Below are 18223 nucleotides of genomic sequence, written 5' to 3'. Positions count from 1 at the left end.
GCCTCCAGAAACACTGTGAGAAATCTTTGAGGTTTTTGTCTTTCAATACCTCTGAATTAAGCAAATATGTAGGATTGCTTTCTTGCATTTTGCAGTATCTCTAAAATTACAAACACATTGAAAACAACAGATGCTAAAATGCTACTTATTGTATTTATTACTTCTAAGCTGGACTACTCTAGTTCATTATTATCAGGGTGTCCTATAAACTCCCAGAAAAGCTTTCAATTGATCCAAAGTGCTACAACAAGTGTACTGACAGGGACTAGAAAGATAGTTGTCCCATGATAACTCCTCTTCATTGGCTCCGTGTTAATCTAATAATCAGGCCCCATCTTATCTTAAAGACCTCATAGTACCATATCACCCCACTTTGCTAACAGACTACAGGCTTACTTGTGGTTCCCGCTCTGGGTTTTTAAAAGTATAATGGGAAGCAGCGCTGTGTGGAACCAGCTCCTAGTTTGGATCTACTTCTAAGATCAAACTTTCCTTTTTGATGAAGCTTATACTGTATTAGGTAACCCTGAATCTTCCCTTACTTAAACTGCACTAGGTCTAGGCTTTCTTCACTCACTTTGTTTTAATTCATTGTGTGTTTATTCACCACTCTGCATTTAATCATTAGATATTATTCCACAGTATGTCTTTTGCCCTGTCTTCTTTTCCTCACCCAAAGCTGCCCCTCCCTGAGTCTGATTTCTTCCTTTTAAAAAGGAGTTTTTTTCTCCCCGCTATCACCAAGTGCTTGCTCAGAGGGGGTTGTTTGATTGTTGCCATTTTTTCTCTTTGGTACTATATAAATAAAACTGAAGTGAAATGAATTTTTTGTGACCACAATTTTTAGGTTGGAGCTCCAAAACTTCGGAACAGCCCTCCTCTGCCTTATCAGGTCAGCTCAATGTTTGGTTTGTATTAAAAAAGTGTTTTTATAAGTTACCTTTACCCTCATCTTTAATTTTTGGCTCTCATTCTTCTTATATGTGTGTTGAAGTGTGCATGCAGCAGTTAATGTAAGTATTTGTGTGTTTAAATGTACACTTATTATTAACACGTGCTTCTATCCAATCTGTGTGTTAAACTGTGTGTTTTAAAAACAGATATACAAATAAAGTTATTGTTCTTAGAAATGCAATGCCGTCTAAGAATCAGGACCACAGACACCTTCTCTGTGATCATATCCATGAACAACATTAACAAGATAGTGACGTTCGACAGTATAATGTATCACAGTGACTCACGGGAGGAGGAAAGCTCAGACAGTAAATGGACCCCTGTGTAGGTAGCATGTAGAGCTCTGCAGTGTGACCAGGAAACCTAATCCTCTGCAAACAGTCACCCTAGGGCCAAAACTGAAACCCAATCCTGCATGCACACCAAAGCCCCAGAAACCTGCTGCAATCTGCATAAAGGTCAAAGTTACAGTGTTTTAGTCCTCAGATCACTGAAAGATGTTGTCTTTATTTCACTACTGTATTTACCGTAGAACTTACTGTACTACTCGAGCAATTATAACCTCAAATGTGTGAATGGCTGTTGTAAGTTAGCAGCTGAACTAAGCAAAAGCTCCGCCTTACATGAAACTGTGCTTCATGTCCACGAATAAATGTCGTCATTTTTAACTATACTGTCACAACACACAAGGAAATACCATCTGTAGATGAAGATTGTGAGGAACGACAGAAAGCTGCAGCAAAGCCACTAAATGGTTTTCATGTGATGTAATTTTATTCAAATGCTGCTTCAAAGGCCATGAATGATTTTAAAATGCAAAAATACTAATTGATAAAAAATAAACAATATGAAATCCTCTAAATCTCAAAATGATTCAGTAGTAACATTAGCTCCTTTTACTCAGATAAAAAAGTAGTTTAAATACTGAGTTAGCTTCTAACGTATTTTCCTCTCCAGAGCAGTGAGAGGACGGCTGGATGTCTTCTCAGGAAGCACCAGTCTCAGCTTCCTCCTGAGGGAGGGGGAGCCTCCTTCCTCAGGCAGGTACTCTTGCTGCACCAGAGCAGCTGCTGTGGAGGATTCACTCTCTGTGGATATACCGGGCACACCTGATACGCCTGCCTCCTGCATGCTGGCTCCAGACCTTTCCACTGCAGGCACCTCAGTTTGAGCCACACCCCCTACTGATATATCAACTATTGTACCAACAGATATATTCCCAGTCTCTGCCTGACTGTTACTAATTGATATATTCTCCACTGTGCTCGCTGGTTCGAGTCTTTTGGGGGCAACCTCAGACATACAATCCTGCGAGGCAGGGAGGTTCTCTTTGGTCATGGATGTTTGAGGTTCAACAGATAGCTCATGCAGTCCTGCATTCTGAATGACTTGTCCCTGTGCTAGTTCAGGTTTTGGCATGGCTACAAGAGGAGCACTGTCAGGAAGCATTTGGCTCTGAGAGGGGGACTGGACAACTGCAGGATTAACACCTGGGTTTGCTGCTAAGTTCAAGGGAGCTCCTCCGGTCTGAGGTGTTGCACTTGCATGTAAAGGGTTAGCAGCAGACAGAACTCCCCCTGCAGCTTCTCTAATAAGCATGTCTGGAGCACTGCTTGGAGCCACGTTAGGCCCACTGAATGCTATACTAGGAGCTGGACCTCTGGGGAACAGCAAATTTGATCCTGAGGCCAAGGTGCTGAGCAGAAAGTTCCCCCCTGGAAGAGAGAGGCTGCTGCCGCTTAGCTGTGAGCCAGCTGAGCCAAGCAGTGAGAGGTTGGTAGACGAATGCTGAGCACTACCCAGAGTCAGGCCAGTTCCTTGATACTTATTACCCAGCAGACTTTGCCCATGTCCACTGCTGCTTTGCACAGACTGGTGGTTCTCTGGGTATCTACTGTCTTCTGTACTTTTCTGGTCATTGTTATCACTTTTGGAAGTTGTTTTTTCAGAGGGTGTTTGGCTTTTCTGTCCTTCCTCTCCTCCGACCTCTTCTTCCTTGATTCCAACCTCAGCCGATGTCTCAATCTTGGAGGATTTTCCAATTTTTTTCTTGCTAGACATTCCTTTTTCTTCCTTCTCCTCACGTTCTTTTCCATCCTTTCTTTTTTCTTTGCTTTTCTTGGAGCTGCTTTTCTCCAAAGGACCCTGCTCATTTTTCTTCCTTGGATGGACTTTGCTTTTTCTTAGTGGATTCAAGTTTAGTTTGACCTTCACCAACCGGCTGGACTGAACTTTCTGCCTCTTTTCTCTTTTCTTTCTTTTGTCTCTTATTACGTCCTCCTCTCTCTTGTCCTCAATTTGACTGTTTCCTTCCTCCAGGGTTCTTGAACTCTGCAGATCAAACGACACATTTCTGATTACTTTTCTCAACTCTGTGTTCTTCATCATGTCACAGTGGTTATGAGCATTCCTTCCGCTTTCATTCAGCCTGTACTGAGAAGAGAAGCCATTAGGGAGAGCAAAGTCTCCTGGATTGGCCCCAATCTTCCGTTGTCTCATGTCCTGCTCTGCTCTGTTTGTCCTGTGACAACTTTCACAGCGTAAACTCTCATATCCTTTAATCTTTACTTCTGCGTGTGTCCTGTGATTGTTCACATTTCTGCCGTTCTTGCGGGCTGGCAGGATCTCTGCTCTCTGATTAAAGGCTTCACTCTGTGGATAAGAAGATGAATTTGTATTTTCTTGAAAAACAAACTTGTTAGGGGTGTCCCTGTTCAAGATTCTATGCTGAACTTCTGTCCTTTTCCCGTCCTCATCGGGTATCCTTCTTATTTTTCTCCTTTCTCTGTCCACCTCTGCCTCAATCCCTCCATTCATCCTGTTTTCTCTTCTCATTGGGTTCAGCTGTGGTGCATCACTGCTGCAGTCAGCACAGCTGAAACAGCCACCGTTCTCATCAGTTCTAAATCTAAACTGGTCTCTGGGTTCATTTGCCCATGTGTCCAAAGTCACGGCGTCCTTGTTCCACTGCTGCCTGCTGTTTTCTTGCAAGAAAACATCCCTCCTCCTCTCTCTAACATCGAGGTGATTAACACGGTGGTTAGCTGTGCTGCTGCTTCCTCCTTCTTGCTCTTTCAGTCTTTTACTTTCTTTCATTTTTTTCTTTCGAGACACTTGATAGTAAATCAGAACTATCAGCAGAGTCAAGCCAACGCCACCTGAAGCACAGGAGAATGAGTATGATTGGGTATTAAAGGTTCTGCAGTGTATTTTTCTCCTGTTTTTATTTTCAAATGTTGATCATTTAGAACTGTGTTGCTTCAGCTGGGTGTTCTGTGCTTATGATTCTCCATCTAATACTCCTCTTTTCTTATTCTTTCATTAATGTCTAAGAGTTAAATCATTGTTCTTTTATCCTGTGTTGTTTATCATTCTCACCAATAAAGCAGATGACTGCAGTGATGGCTAGATCTCGAGCATACAACTGAGGCGTTACGCTGGCTCTTGGCTCTATATGCACTGTGATGTTCTGATTGGACGGGACACAATTGGCATCGGTCAGCTCCAGCACTGTGGTTACAGCTGGGTTGTCAGCGCTCGCACAAACCATCCTACGGCCATTGTAGAGGATCTGAGATCAGCACAAATAGAAAGAGAAAAGATTTAAGTCAGTTCAGGTTGTACTGGTGAGTGGACGTAGGTTTAGTGGGGGGAGTTCCTGTACCTTGTCAGGTTGTTGGATGAAGGTGGACAGGAAGTCGGCGAGCTCCAGCAGCTGACAGGAGCAGTTCCATGAGTTGAGGTCCAGGTTGAGATTTGTCAGCCAGGTGAGGTAAGAAAAAGCATCCACAGGAGCAGAACTCAGGCGGTTTCTGGAAAGATCCAGAGTCGTCAGGCTCACCAAGCCACGGAAACTAAGACACAGAGGGTTATATATATATTACATTAGGTTTGGTGAAGGTCCTTTATTTCTTTTAAAGAAAGGAAAAAAATAAACATTGTAATATTAACTTCTTACCTGTTTCTCTCCACATGCTCAATCAGATTATCTGACAGATCCAGATTCCTGAGTTCTCTGAGGTCATTTAGAGGGAAGGAACGAGAATCTAAGCTGGTGAGCAGGTTTCCCTCCAGTGTAAGACTCTGCAGAGCCTTGGCACCTTTAAACCAGCCACCCTGGATCTGCACAGCAACACAGAGTTGATTCTTACTTCATGTATTTAGTCCCAAAACTTAAAATGCTGTATGTTCTTTAAATGCACAAGAAACGTTGTGGAAGACGATAAACATCTACTACCATCTGCACATAGTATTTGGTTTTACTGTCTATGTTTTATATAAAGGTTATCTTCTTTCTAAATGCCAGCAGGTAGAAAAAGGTTCAGCTTCCATAGGAAGATTACCCTGGGCAGCCTTGCTCTATTACCTCAGTAAACACTTTACTCATCATTTGTGACTTCTATCTCTGGTTTCAATTTTTGCTGAAAACAATATGAGGCAGCACGGTGGCACAGTGGTTAGCACTGTTGCCGCACAGCAAGAAGGTCCTGAGTTCAATTCCAACATCAGGCCGGGGTCTTTCTGTGTGGAGTTTGCATGTTCTCCCCGTGTTTGCGTGGGTTCCTCTCCGGGTACTCCGGCTTCCTCCCACCGTCCAAAGACATGCAGCTTGTGGGGATAGGTTAATTGATAATCCAAATTGTCACTAGGTGTGAATGATGCGATGTGGAATGGTTGTCTGTCCCTGTGTGTTAGCCCTGCGACAGACTGGCGACCTGTCCAGGGTGTACCCCGCCTTCGCCCTATGACAGCTGGGATAGGCTCCAGCGCCCCCCGTGACCCTGAAAAGGATAAGCGGAAGCGAATGGATGGACAATATGATGCTCATTTTGCTCGTTACTGTCCCCATAGGTGTCCAGAAGGAGAAAAGGAGGATATGCTTCACCATATATGATGAGTTAGTCACATCAGGTCTTCAAAAAACTAAGATGTTCAGCTCGAGCCTTCAGCTGGTAAAGTGACAACGGCTACATCCATCTTTTCCATGACTTACTATCCCTGATTAATGAAGTAATCACTTAACTGTAAAATCTCTCAACTGAAAATGCTACTGTTGCAAATAGTAGCATTTTCCCCAGCAAAGGTACCTACCGTGCTAATGATATTATGGCCCAAGGTAAGGACCTGTAGCTGGGTTAGATTCATCAGAGCTCCACCCTGTAGAGACTCACTGTTCAGGAGGTTGTGGTCCAGCAGTAATGTGCGGAGGAAGGGCAGATTTCTGAAGGACTCTTTACCAAGTTCTGAGATGTTGTTATGACTCAAACCTGGATGATCAGCAGGGAGAAATACATTTGAACACTATAAAACCGGGAGTCTAAATGTTTTAATGCATCTAAAAAGTGAAAGATGTCCTGTTGCCTGGCTATGCTATTGTTTCTAAAAAAGAAAAGGACAATTTCCCTTCTTTTGTTCTTTTTCTGTCTGTCATCTGCCATTGCTTTGCAGTATTTTTATGGTGCAGAGGACTTTCTTCTGAAGTTTAGTGGGTCAAAGTTTTAAAAGTAACTCTATTTCATCTAGCAAAAGGGTTTGGCACACTGACCTCTATGGATCAAAAGTTAAAGGCTGTACTAAGAGGGAACATGTAACACAAGCAAGACTAATTGCCTTGCTTGTGTGTAGTTAGTCTCGAGTCTTTATTTTTTGTAAATTTGAGAGGCAAAATTTATCATAGAATGAATATGAAAAGCTGCATTAGAAGCTTTTGCTTGCTACCTTCAAATACCCCTCTTGACCATTGTGGCTGCTTTTTGATTCACTATTTAACCCTGGAGAACCCATGGGGTCAAATTTGACCCCATGGGTTCCCTAGTAAACCAGTGGTGTCGGATCTGACCCCATGGGTTCTCCAGGGTTAAACTAACTTTGCTTTACTTTGAAGGACCCGTCCCATCCTTCAATAAACTGTTCAAACTTCTGCAATCAGGCAGAAGGTTCCATACCACACGGGCAAAAACAGAGAGACTCAAGAGGAGCTTCTATCCCCAAGCCACCCAGGTCCTAAATCAGAACATATCAGAACATGCCCCCCGTGAACAGAATCAACTTGTCCTACCACTATTGTTGCTGTTTTGCAATTCTCAGAACTCACCAGTTTACTCACCAATGACTGTAATGTTGCTCAGCTCAGACAGTGAGGCAGGCGGAACTGTAGAAATTGAGCCTTCTGTTAGCAGCAGAGCCTGTGTGGTATTCGGAGCAACTGGTCAAGGCATACAAAAACACACAACATCATCAGCATATTAGTGCCTTTCGGTTACATACGTGAGAAGTAAATTTACCACATTAAAGTGGTACATTTTGCATTATGCTACATCATAAGCTTATAAAAAAGTGTAATATATGACAGTTTTTAGTAATGTCAAATTCTGTTGGTTTTCTTTAGTTTATATTTTGCAATACTGGCTTTTGTGTTTCTTTGAGCTTTAAGGATTGATTTTATTATTATTACATTTTGTCATTTTATAATGCATTGTGCAATAAAATATGTATTAGTGAATCCATTTGCAAATTAGTATTATGAATTACGAATTGCGGAAGGTAACACGAAAGTAGCACGTAACATTAGCATCACTCCAGGTAGCCCTACCCTTGTAGGCTTGTGTTAGTTTGTGATATGGGGGTACTAGCTAGCTACTGTTAAGAAATAAATATATATTCTTAATGCTTATTTGCTGATTATATTGTTTTATGTATTTTAGTAATGAAGGCTTGTAAACCAAGGCCACTTTTGACTCACAAACTAAGTGCTCAGCCAGACTGAAAAACAGGAAGTCTGTGTGCAGCTGTACACGCATATTAATAAATAGACGAAGTTAGACAGAAAAAGAGGAAGCTACTGACATATAAGGAGTTGTTTGTATTGAAACTGTGTGACGTGTGAAGTACCAAATAACACTATATGAGACACAGGCTGAGCTTCTAATGTTAGAGATTCTGCAGCTGGCTATGGGCTGTGCAGGGCTTTCTCTTCCGGAAGATGATTGAATAAAGAATTATAAATGTTTTGACCACTCTGAGTCGGGTTTTCTCTGTTCTATCAAGGGGATCAAAGAATCGGGTTTAATTCTACCGTTTTTAGTAAGCTAATGTCTGCTTTCACAAATAAACTTGGAAACTAATCAAACTTCCTTGTGTTTTTGTCCATTAAATTACCATATAATGGATATTTTTTTTTAAAAACAAACAAAACAAACATAATCAAAAAGTAATTAGCAAATTATTTTATTAATTTACAATTGATTATTAAAGCATGAAATGCTTTATTTCAGTGTAACGTAACTCTCCCAGTCCTCCATATCCCAGTACCCTCTTATTCGATTGTTAATCCTTCATGTCTGTGTTTAGTGTTTACCTGTTTAGTTACTTTCTCCTTTATTTTGTTAGTTCCTTTTCTCTCGTGTTTTGCTGTCTTCAGCTCTGAATACTGACAAATAACGTTTTTCATATGACTACCGTACAGTAGGACTATGCACTTATTTAGGCTCAGCTTTCAGTTATAGAGGGCATATTTTTTTTACCTATAATTTTAGTCAGTCTTTGGCAGATGACAGCATCCTCAGAACAAACCATACAGGAAGCAGGACACAACGGGACTTGGGACATGTGCTGGGCGCTGATGACTAGCAGCAACAACATCAGCAAAATATCTGAAAAGAAATTTGCATAATCTTAACTGCCTGCAGTGGGCCTCTGCGATGCAAGAAAACCATGTGTACTACTCACTGTACATGTTGTGTTACAGTGCAGTGATGATGAGGCCTCTCTTCCACAGGGTCGTAACCTGATACAGCTTTATCCGTATCGCCATTATCATCCGTTTGTCCTACAAAAAGACGTAATTGTATCACTGTAAAAACACCATAATCACCCATCTTGTGTAGTCAGACCTGCATGGCTGAGTGTGGACCTTAGCCTGCAGCATCCTGAAAAGAACAACACACAAGTACTGTAGATGAATGAGTGACATCGTGAATAAAACACATACAGATGTCTTCATAGGTGTTTTCACAGACTGAAAATAATCACCAAGTACACGTTTGCTCTCTGTTGCTAAGCAAACAAATAAAGCTAAATGGTAATGCATCACCATGTGTATTTGTGTGTTAGGCAGCACTGGGGAGATAGAGTTTGTCCCCAGAGGAGGCTGACTGATGGATAACAGCTCGACATTGTAGCCAAATGAGGCCTATCATGTTTCTGCTGAAGCTCTTTTACTAATGGACTTTTCTCTGGTGATAAACAAATGTAAGCTACTCCACAATAACCATAAAGCAGAATGGCTCATCAGATTGACCAGCAAGACAACACATTCATTACAGAATGCAATTATATTTCAACCCGGCAGACTTTTATCTCCCATACAAGAAACGCATTTTGCAGTTTATTCCTAGCGCAGACAGCACTGCTGATTGAAACAATAACATCTAAGCACCACTTAAACCTGATTTAAGAGCTATTTAAGTATTATGTTTTATTAACACTGAACTCAATGTGGAGCTTCCATCTTCACTAAGCTCTTTTTTCACTGTTGTAAATGTACAGCTGCACTCTGATCTCGTGCATTTTTACATAGTGATTTTGAATTTCTTGGTAGTTGTTTTGTGTCTGTTTTTCATCACATCAAGTCTCTTTGTTGTCATTCCATGCATCTTTGTGTGTCACGTTAATCTCTTTTGTCTCTGTCATGTTGCCCCATTTTTGTGATTCTCGACACTGTTGTTCTTTTGCATAGCTTTCTTTTGTAGGGAACTGTTTTAACTGACATTATAGTTCGTCTTAATACTACTGAAGAGACAGTAGACACCTGGGAGACAGGTGTAACAGTGAAGCTCCTAGGAATAGAGGAGTGAGGGTAGACAACTTTAAATATCTGGGGTCAACTATCCAAAGCAACAGACAGTACACAAGAGGTGAAGAAGAGAGTGTAGGCAGAGTGGAGTAGGTGGAGATGGTGTCAGGGGGATTTGTGTCAAAAGGATAGCAGCAAGAAAGGGAAGGTTTACAAGACAGTAGTGAGACCTACTATGATGCAGGGTTTGGAGGCAGTAGCTCTAAGAAAAAGACAAGAGGCTGACGTGCAAGTGACAGAGTGACCAGGATGGACATCAACAGAGGGACAGCTCAGGTTGAGCAGTTTGGGGACAGAGTTAGAAAATCGAGTTGGAAGTGGATATATTAGACAAAGGATGTTGAAGATGGAAATGCCAGGCAGGAGGAAACGAGGAAGACCTCTGAAAAAGTTTATGGATGTAGTGAAGGGGAACAGAAATTGTTGGGTTAGATGGAGGCAGATGATCGACTGACAACACTTAAAGGGAGCAGCCAAAAAAAAAAGAAAAAAAATTGTTTTGTGGTGCATCTCTTTTTTGTGTACTGTATTTCTTTAAAGCTGTTTTGTGTCTTTTTGTCGTCTCTTGACAAGACACATGTGGATGAGACAGAAAACAAAGAACTCAGAACGAACACCATAACAGTAAAGCAATCTAGGCTTGTAGCCAAAATTTCATAGAAACTAAACAGCCAACAGACTTCACACAATACAACAAGAACTGACACTCAGAATTAACAGTATGATAGAAAGTCAATCATCAGGTAGTAATCTAAATCTTCAGGCACAGAATAACAGTAATAACAGTAAACGCAAGCACCTAGGACCAGGACAAATATACATTTCTTAGTGGAACAGAATAGAACTGCCCTTTATTGTCCTTGTACATAAAAAATGAAATTGTGGATGCGCCACATCTACTATGCAGGAACAAAATATAAATAATAAGACATCAGAAATACACACAGTAGGAGAGCTTGCGCTACACTAAGGAACAGTAGCAGCAGCAGCTTCTGGTCCATGTTATTCTTCCTCAGGAGGAAGTGTAGCTGCTGCTGCACTTGATCAGCGGAGATGTGATCGCCCTGAAACCTGAAGGTGGAGACAGATTCCACTCATTCTCCATTTATAATGAGAGGGCAGTGAGCCTGTCTGTGCCTCCTGAAGTCGATGTGTTATTTTGTTTTAAGGATGTTCAGCTTCTAGTATATCTGCTTTAGAGATTTTCTGCCTGCTGTTAGTAAAACATCACTGAGCAACGTCACAGTATAGTGGTTTATACATTCACAAAACAGTCTGAAGGTCCCTCAGTTCAATCCCGAGGAGGCACACAGATCTCTTTGGGTTTGTGTGAGGAACAAAAATCAGCCAAGTCAAAACAGCTACCTGCTGTGGTGGCTCCTTATGATTAAAGGGAGCAGCCAAACATAGCTTCAGTGGTAATACTGAATGGATTCGTTCTTATGTGGCACTTTTCTAGTCTATGTCTCATTCACCCATTCATACAAGCACTGTTTACCATCTTTCTATCCAACAGTCACACTTCAACAAACACAATTTGGGGTTTAGTATCTTATCCAGGATATTTGACCATGCAGACTGAAACAATCAGGGATCAAACCACTGACCTTTGGATTAGTTAGTACATTATTAGGAAGTCACAATTAGTACCTAACTTGCTCTACCTCCTGAGGTAAAGCCAACCTCATGCTGGTTTAAGTTGAAAATGGCATTACCAGCTGGTAATATAGCCTAGATTTCCTGATGAACTGCACTGGTTAATGAAGTGCTGGGAAGAAACTACGAACTTGCCTGGGAACTACATTAGTGAGACTTTCACTGAAGCACGCCAGGCCTTATGATAGTGTAATGGTCAGGGTACGCACATGTTAACCATGGGATATTAGGTTTCAGTCCAGTTCAAACTTTTCCCATCTTATTAGTTGACTGACTCCTTGGATAAGTTTGACCCACCATCGTCACGGCAACTCACTAGACAGTTACAACATTTGAAAAATATGCTTTTAACAGAGCTTATTAGTGACCCAATTACAATTTGGTATTTACCAAATACCAAATTGTACACCTTTATTCCAGTGTCATCTACTACAGCTTGGTTTCTTAATCTGAACATCTAAATATTAATTTTAAAAAAGATCATTGTCAGATCGTCATCATAGAAATCCATTAAAAACATTAGCAGGTTCCTTACCTGTTCCTAACCAAGTGTTTTAACCCTGCTCCTGATATGGTGCACTCCACTCACATGATCCATCAGAATGACCTGTAGTGCTTGTCTGCTGTAGAGCCATCATTTACTGGTTGCTGTAGTGCTGCAACACGTACCGTGTATATGAGTGGGTCTAGCTCAGGTTACCTGGCCGTCTCTGAAGCATGCTCAGTAGAGATGGCTGTTACCTGAGAGGAACAGATGTCATGTCTGACTTGGAAACAGAGCCTTAAACTTTGTCTTAGTTTTTTCGTTGTTTGTTTTGTTTATCTTAATTCTAAGTATACGTATCACTGATGTCTAGAGTGACTGCAACTGAAAAGATGCATTGTTTTACATAATAATTACTATTTGCTTTCAAAGTGAGGATTTTCTATTTATGTTTAACCATTTTTTGTGTGTGGCCACTTATGGTCTTTATTTGTACTATATGCACCTTCTTCCTGTCTTTCTGCATTTCTGTTGGTTGCCCGAATTAATGTCACAAATTTGACCATGGCAAGCATAAGAGCTCCATGATCAGCACACTTTCACAACGCAGGACTCAGCACATTGTAACTGCTACATCTGAATCAAAGCCAGTCTTGAGATTCTGGTTCTCTCTGCTATTACAGTGGGGCAAAAAAGTATTTAGTCAGTCACCGATTGTGCAAGTTCCCCCACTTAAAATGATGACAGAGGTCAGTAATTTGCACCAGAGGTACACTTCAACTGTGAGAGACAGAATGTGAAAAAAAAATCCATGAATCCACATGGTAGGATTTGTAAAGAATTTATTCGTAAATCAGGGTGGAAAATAAGTATTTGGTCAATAACAAAAATACAACTCAATACTTTGTAACATAACCTTTGTTGGCAATAACAGAGGTCAAACGTTTACTATAGGTCTTTACCAGGTTTGCACACACAGTAGCTGGTATTTTGGCCCATTCCTCCATGCAGATCTTCTCGAGAGCAGTGATGTTTTGGGGCTGTCGCCGAGCAACACGGACTTTCAACTCCCGCCACAGATTTTCTATGGGGTTGAGGTCTGGAGACTGGCTAGGCCACTCCAGGACTTTCAAATGCTTCTTACGGAGCCACTCCTTTGTTGCCCGGGCGGTGTGTTTTGGATCATTGTCATGTTGGAAGACCCAGCCTCGTTTCATCTTCAAAGTTCTCACTGATGGAAGGAGGTTTTGGCTCAAAATCTCACGATACATGGCCCCATTCATTCTGTCCTTAACACGGATCAGTCGTCCTGTCCCCTTGGCAGAAAAACAGCCCCATAGCATGATGTTTCCACCCCCATGCTTCACAGTAGGTATGGTGTTCTTGGGATGCAACTCAGTATTCTTCTTCCTCCAAACACGACGAGTTGAGTTTATACCAAAAAGTTCTACTTTGGTTTCATCTGACCACATGACATTCTCCCAATCCTCTGCTGTATCATCCATGTGCTCTCTGGCAAACTTCAGACGGGCCTGGACATGCACTGGCTTCAGCAGCGGAACACGTCTGGCACTGCGGGATTTGATTCCCTGCCGTTGTAGTGTGTTACTGATGGTGACCTTTGTTACTTTGGTCCCAGCTCTCTGCAGGTCATTCACCAGGTCCCCCCGTGTGGTTCTGGGATCTTTGCTCACCGTTCTCATGATCATTTTGACCCCACGGGATGAGATCGAGCCCCAGATCGAGGGAGATTATCAGTGGTCTTGTATGTCTTCCATTTTCTGATGATTGCTCCCACAGTTGGTTTTTCACACCAAGCTGCTTGCCTATTGTAGATTCACTCTTCCCAGTCTGGTGCAGGTCTACAATACTTTTCCTGGTGTCCTTCGAAAGCTCTTTGGTCTTGGCCATGGCGGAGTTTGGAGTCTGACTGTTTGAGGCTGTGGACAGGTGTCTTTTATACAGATGATGAGTTCAAACAGGTGCCATTCATACAGGTAACGAGTGGGGGACAGAAAAGCTTCTTACAGAAGACGTTACAGGTCTGTGAGAGCCAGAGATTTTCCTTGTTTGAGGTGACCAAATACTTATTTTCCACCCTGATTTACGAATAAATTCTTTACAAATCCTACCATGTGGATTCATGGATTTTTTTTTCACATTCTGTCTCTCACAGTTGAAGTGTACCTCTGGTGCAAATTACTGACCTCTGTCATCATTTTAGGTGGGGGAACTTGCACAATCGGTGGCTGACTAAATACTTTTTTGCCCCACTGTATATGCTACATTATACTGCATTTAAAGATGCTCTAATTTCCATTTAGGAACTAAAGACCAACTTAAAGCTGGAGGACATTCACTGATGTCAGGAAGTGATGCCAGTAAAAATACAGATTTTTTTTTCTTTAAATGTCGCTAAGCAGCAAACAAAGTAGTTACCAGGAGGTAAAAATGGTGCATTTTTCAAAATGAGCAATCGGCTAATTAAATTGAGAAAACATGCTATTTTAAGAAAGAAAATAAGGTGATTTTGAATTTGATGGCAATGACATGTTTTAAAATAGTTTGGACAGGAAGAGTATGTAAACATCTGGGAGCTGAAGACACCAGCTGCTGGGAGAGGACTGTTGTCCCATTCTTGTTTGATATTGGATTCAAGTGCTGAGTCTGCCATATAATATTTGCCATATTTTACATTCATGAGAAATAGAATGTTTTGAACTGGTGAAAGATCCAAACTGTAGGCAGACTAGTTCAGCACCGGATCCTACTACAAAGCCGTGCTATTGGAATAGATGCAGCTGATCTCGTTTATTTACATTAAAAAGATGTCATCTGCATGCATATGTTGGTGTTGGTCATAATTACAGGATGTCTGATCCTTAGCAGTCTGCAAAGACTCTGTGTGCCTTCCAGAGCACTCTGGCATGCACACACATCTTAAGGTCATGAGAGAGGTCATACCTTCTCTTACTGATTTATACTATAGGAAACCTACTCTATATCTGTTTTAGTATAAGTCCCTTTTGTGTAGATGAACTGCTGGACTTCCAGGCAAACACACCTACACTATGCACAGACTGGTACTCTTTGTTTACATGTATGTAAACAAATGTAAGATGTAAGATGTCATATGGTAATGAACCTACGCATATTCATGTAACCTCAATAAAGAGCAGTGTTACGAGGGAGCAGACGAGAGCAACTGGGGTCAAGTGAAGGAACGGCGCTCGTCCAGTTCTCTCCCTCATGCACGAGTAACATAAAGAACTTTGGCAACTTGTGTCTTGCTTTGCTGTGTAGTAGAATTGTCTTGAACGTTCCAGCAAATAGGTTTATGCTAGACAAACCCATCAACATGCTTATACCTTCCAGCACTGAAGGTGCCTTTCCAGTTGAGCAAGCTGTCGGTTCTGTAGGCATTAGAGATTCAGGCTTTTGAACTGAGGGCTTAAAAAAGAAGTGTTTTCCACTTTGTCACAGGCTATTTTAAATCCAGAGAAGGCAGTGGCTTTTTTGGTGGATGGCTTCTTTTTGCACAACAGAGCTTTAATCTGCATTTGTGGAAGGCACGGTGAACTGTGTTCACAGACAATGATTTCAGGAAGTGTTCCTGAGGGTAGGACAGAATCATGCATGCTTTTCATGTAATTTTACCAAGGGGCCCAAACATTACAGATATACAATACTTATTTTTGGCCTTATCCCTTGCACACAGAGATTTCTCCAGATTTTCTGTCTATCTTATGATGATGTTATGAACCGTAGATGACAAAACCTGCCATATTTTGACACAGTGTGTAGTGTGTTCTTAAAACAATGTGAAGAAACTGAACAAGTGAAGGACAAAAGAAAAGTGGGAGGCTTAAAAAAAAAACAACTATCTACAGCAGATGAGCAGTCATGTCCTTAAGTAAAAGGGTGAACGACACCAGAATAGACGTGACACAGGACATGATATATGCATGGAGTCCTTCAGTTTATTCATCTACTGTTTAATGAAGCCTCATCACAAATGCTCTCAGGCGAAGGCTGGCTGTCAAGATGCCCTTCTTAAGGAAGGGTAACAAGAAGAAAAGAGTGAGATATGCCAAATTACACAAGAACTAAACCTAAAATCAGTGACAACAGACCTTATGAAGAGATCTGCAAAAACACTCTGATCATTCTGGAAAAAAAACTATTAAATTCAGCTTTAGAAATACAAAAGTATATTAACACGAACTAAAGAAATAACTTCACTACAGTAAGGTTTCATCCAATTGGTAAATCGCACCATGATGGTACAGTAAAAACAAATCCAGCCTAAGGATTTTCTGCAATTTTTTCTGTGATCTAGCAAACTGATTTTTGCCATAGAAGCAACAAACAACAACATTAACTGTTCCTGAAAATTTTTATTAAAGTATCACCCATTTAAAAACAGCCTGAACTGTAAAAAGTGTAAAGGTGACCTGTGACCCATTACATGGTCGTCACATAGTCAGGACCATCTTCCCAGCAGCCCCGGGAGACTCAATGATATCATGGTGGGCCTGGGCAGCTTTTTCAAGCGGATACTGGGAACCAACGACCGGACGCAACCAACCAGCTTCCATCCCTGCATACAGTAGAGCTCCACACTCCTTCAACTCCTCCTGAGAGGAGCAGGGGGAGAAGAAAGATGTCCAAATCACCAAGTGGGGCACGGAATAAGAATTCTGTACATATTTATCATGTATCATGTATGGAGTCATAGCCAAAGGTTTTGGCAGTAGCATTACCAATGTGCATGATTTTGCTTACTTGGAAAACTAAATAAAATAAAAAATAATAACAATAATAGCATGGAACACTAACCTTAACAAACTAAACATTTTCAAATAATAACAATCAAACCTACTCTGGAAAATAGTCTTAACTGAATTAAAAACAAAATTTTAAAATGAAATTTAAAAAAAAATTAGATAACTGACAAATTTTGTGATGCTGTTGTTTTGTACCGGTGTTGCAAAGAAAAGGGCCACTCCCACTATGCTGCTCTCTTTAATCATGGTGTCTCTGGGATTGATCTCTATAGATCCTCTGGAGCCAACAACCTAAAGAAAAAGAGCAAAGTAGAGGTATGATTAATGAGTGTTTGTAAACTACTGTATATAACTGTATATCAGAACATTTCTGGTAGATATGAATCCCAGCACAATGATGTACTGTTCCAAACCTGACAATATAACATTAGAAATACTACTACGCATTTTCATCACTGTTCCCCTGCTACACCTGTTGTTATGTCCTACAGTTAACTAGTTCGCTATGCTTTTATGCCACAACAGGTCTGTCAGAATACACAGAACAACTGGGTGTTTTTAAAATTTTCTAACAAAGCTGAGCTAAAGAAGAGCTAAATACATTTTATAAAGAGCTGCATTGTTTGAGTTTGGAGCTAGCTGGGAATGACAGACAACCTCCTGTTACTGCTGCACACCACGTCATTGATACTTTTGCTGCTTTGTCCGTTATTTGCTTCTCACCTCTTGCTTTGTAGTTGATTGTTGCTAGAGGACATTTCAGCCTGGGGAACCCTCTGATGTATTTATCACACCCTGATATGTCAACAACAGCTGACTACTCCCTGTGTGGAGTGAAGTGAGTGTTTCCTTATAGCTGTCCTGTTTTTAATATTGTACTATAATTATTATTAGTCCACCACAGCTGGATTGTTAACAACACATTTCTGAGGAGTAGTAAACTGATAAACCAGTAAAAGATCCCACGACTATACTATAAAAAAAAGAAAAACTGTAGTCCTACCATCACTCGCCCTCCATAGGCCAGCATCTGGAGGTCCTTACTGAGGTTGACATTTGACAGCATCTCCACTATCACATCTACACCTCGGCCCTTTGTGGCTTCCTGGAATACATAAACACACAGAGCATTTTTCAGAAGGTCAGAACGAGTTTTTCCTGCCACTTGACTTCTATGTGAGTGAATACCGTGATTTTGTCTGTGTATTCTTCTTGTCTGTGATTAAAGGCCAGGTGAGCTCCATTGTTAAGGACCAACTTCATCCCCTCTGGTGTCCCTGCTGTCCCAAAAACCTGAAGACCCAGAGCACGGGACAACTGACAGGCTGCAATGCCCACCTATAGGATGAAGAAAGTATTTGATTGTAGCTAAATTTCATTTTAGCACACATTTCTAGTCACTTTTATTTAAAGCTGATGAGCCACGGTAGTACAAGTAATGCAAGAATATACAGTGGCTTGCAAAAGTATTCGGCCCCCTTGAACTTT

General features: G+C 41.1%; 2 protein-coding genes across 3 annotated transcripts in view; both read right to left on the bottom strand.

Moving 5' to 3' along the window:
* Nucleotides 1-1692: 1692 nt before the first annotated feature.
* On the bottom strand, nt 1693-12092 carry lrrc53 (leucine rich repeat containing 53). Its single transcript, XM_042227098.1, has 9 exons — nt 12000-12092; nt 8683-8782; nt 8478-8606; nt 7061-7159; nt 6046-6221; nt 4913-5076; nt 4619-4808; nt 4333-4525; nt 1693-4112 (listed from the first exon to the last, which is right to left on the bottom strand). Exons 2-9 carry the CDS (start codon nt 8687-8689, stop codon nt 1891-1893), a joined length of 3180 nt encoding a protein of 1059 aa, XP_042083032.1. The 5' UTR covers nt 8690-8782; nt 12000-12092; the 3' UTR covers nt 1693-1890.
* Nucleotides 12093-16325: 4233 nt separating this feature from the next.
* Nucleotides 16326-18223, bottom strand: part of cryz (crystallin, zeta (quinone reductase)) — a 21573-nt gene continuing 19675 nt past the window's right edge. Inside the window, exons 5-8 of one of the 2 annotated variants that reach the window (XM_042227102.1) lie at nt 17924-18073; nt 17739-17840; nt 16904-17026; nt 16326-16585 (exon numbers count right to left, since the gene is read on the bottom strand). In XM_042227102.1, coding sequence (XP_042083036.1) covers nt 16424-16585; nt 16904-17026; nt 17739-17840; nt 17924-18073 — 537 coding nt within the window. In that variant the 3' untranslated portion in view covers nt 16326-16423. The remainder of the gene's footprint in view (nt 16586-16903; nt 17027-17738; nt 17841-17923; nt 18074-18223) is intronic. The other variant, XM_005938192.2, reaches the window with a different exon arrangement.

Source organism: Haplochromis burtoni, unplaced genomic scaffold (genome assembly GCF_018398535.1).
Source record: "Haplochromis burtoni strain Fernald_Lab_line unplaced genomic scaffold, NCSU_Asbu1 Contig_243, whole genome shotgun sequence".
In the NCBI taxonomy this organism is placed as follows: Eukaryota; Metazoa; Chordata; class Actinopteri; order Cichliformes; family Cichlidae; genus Haplochromis; species Haplochromis burtoni.
This window is presented reverse-complemented; position numbering and strand designations above follow the sequence as displayed.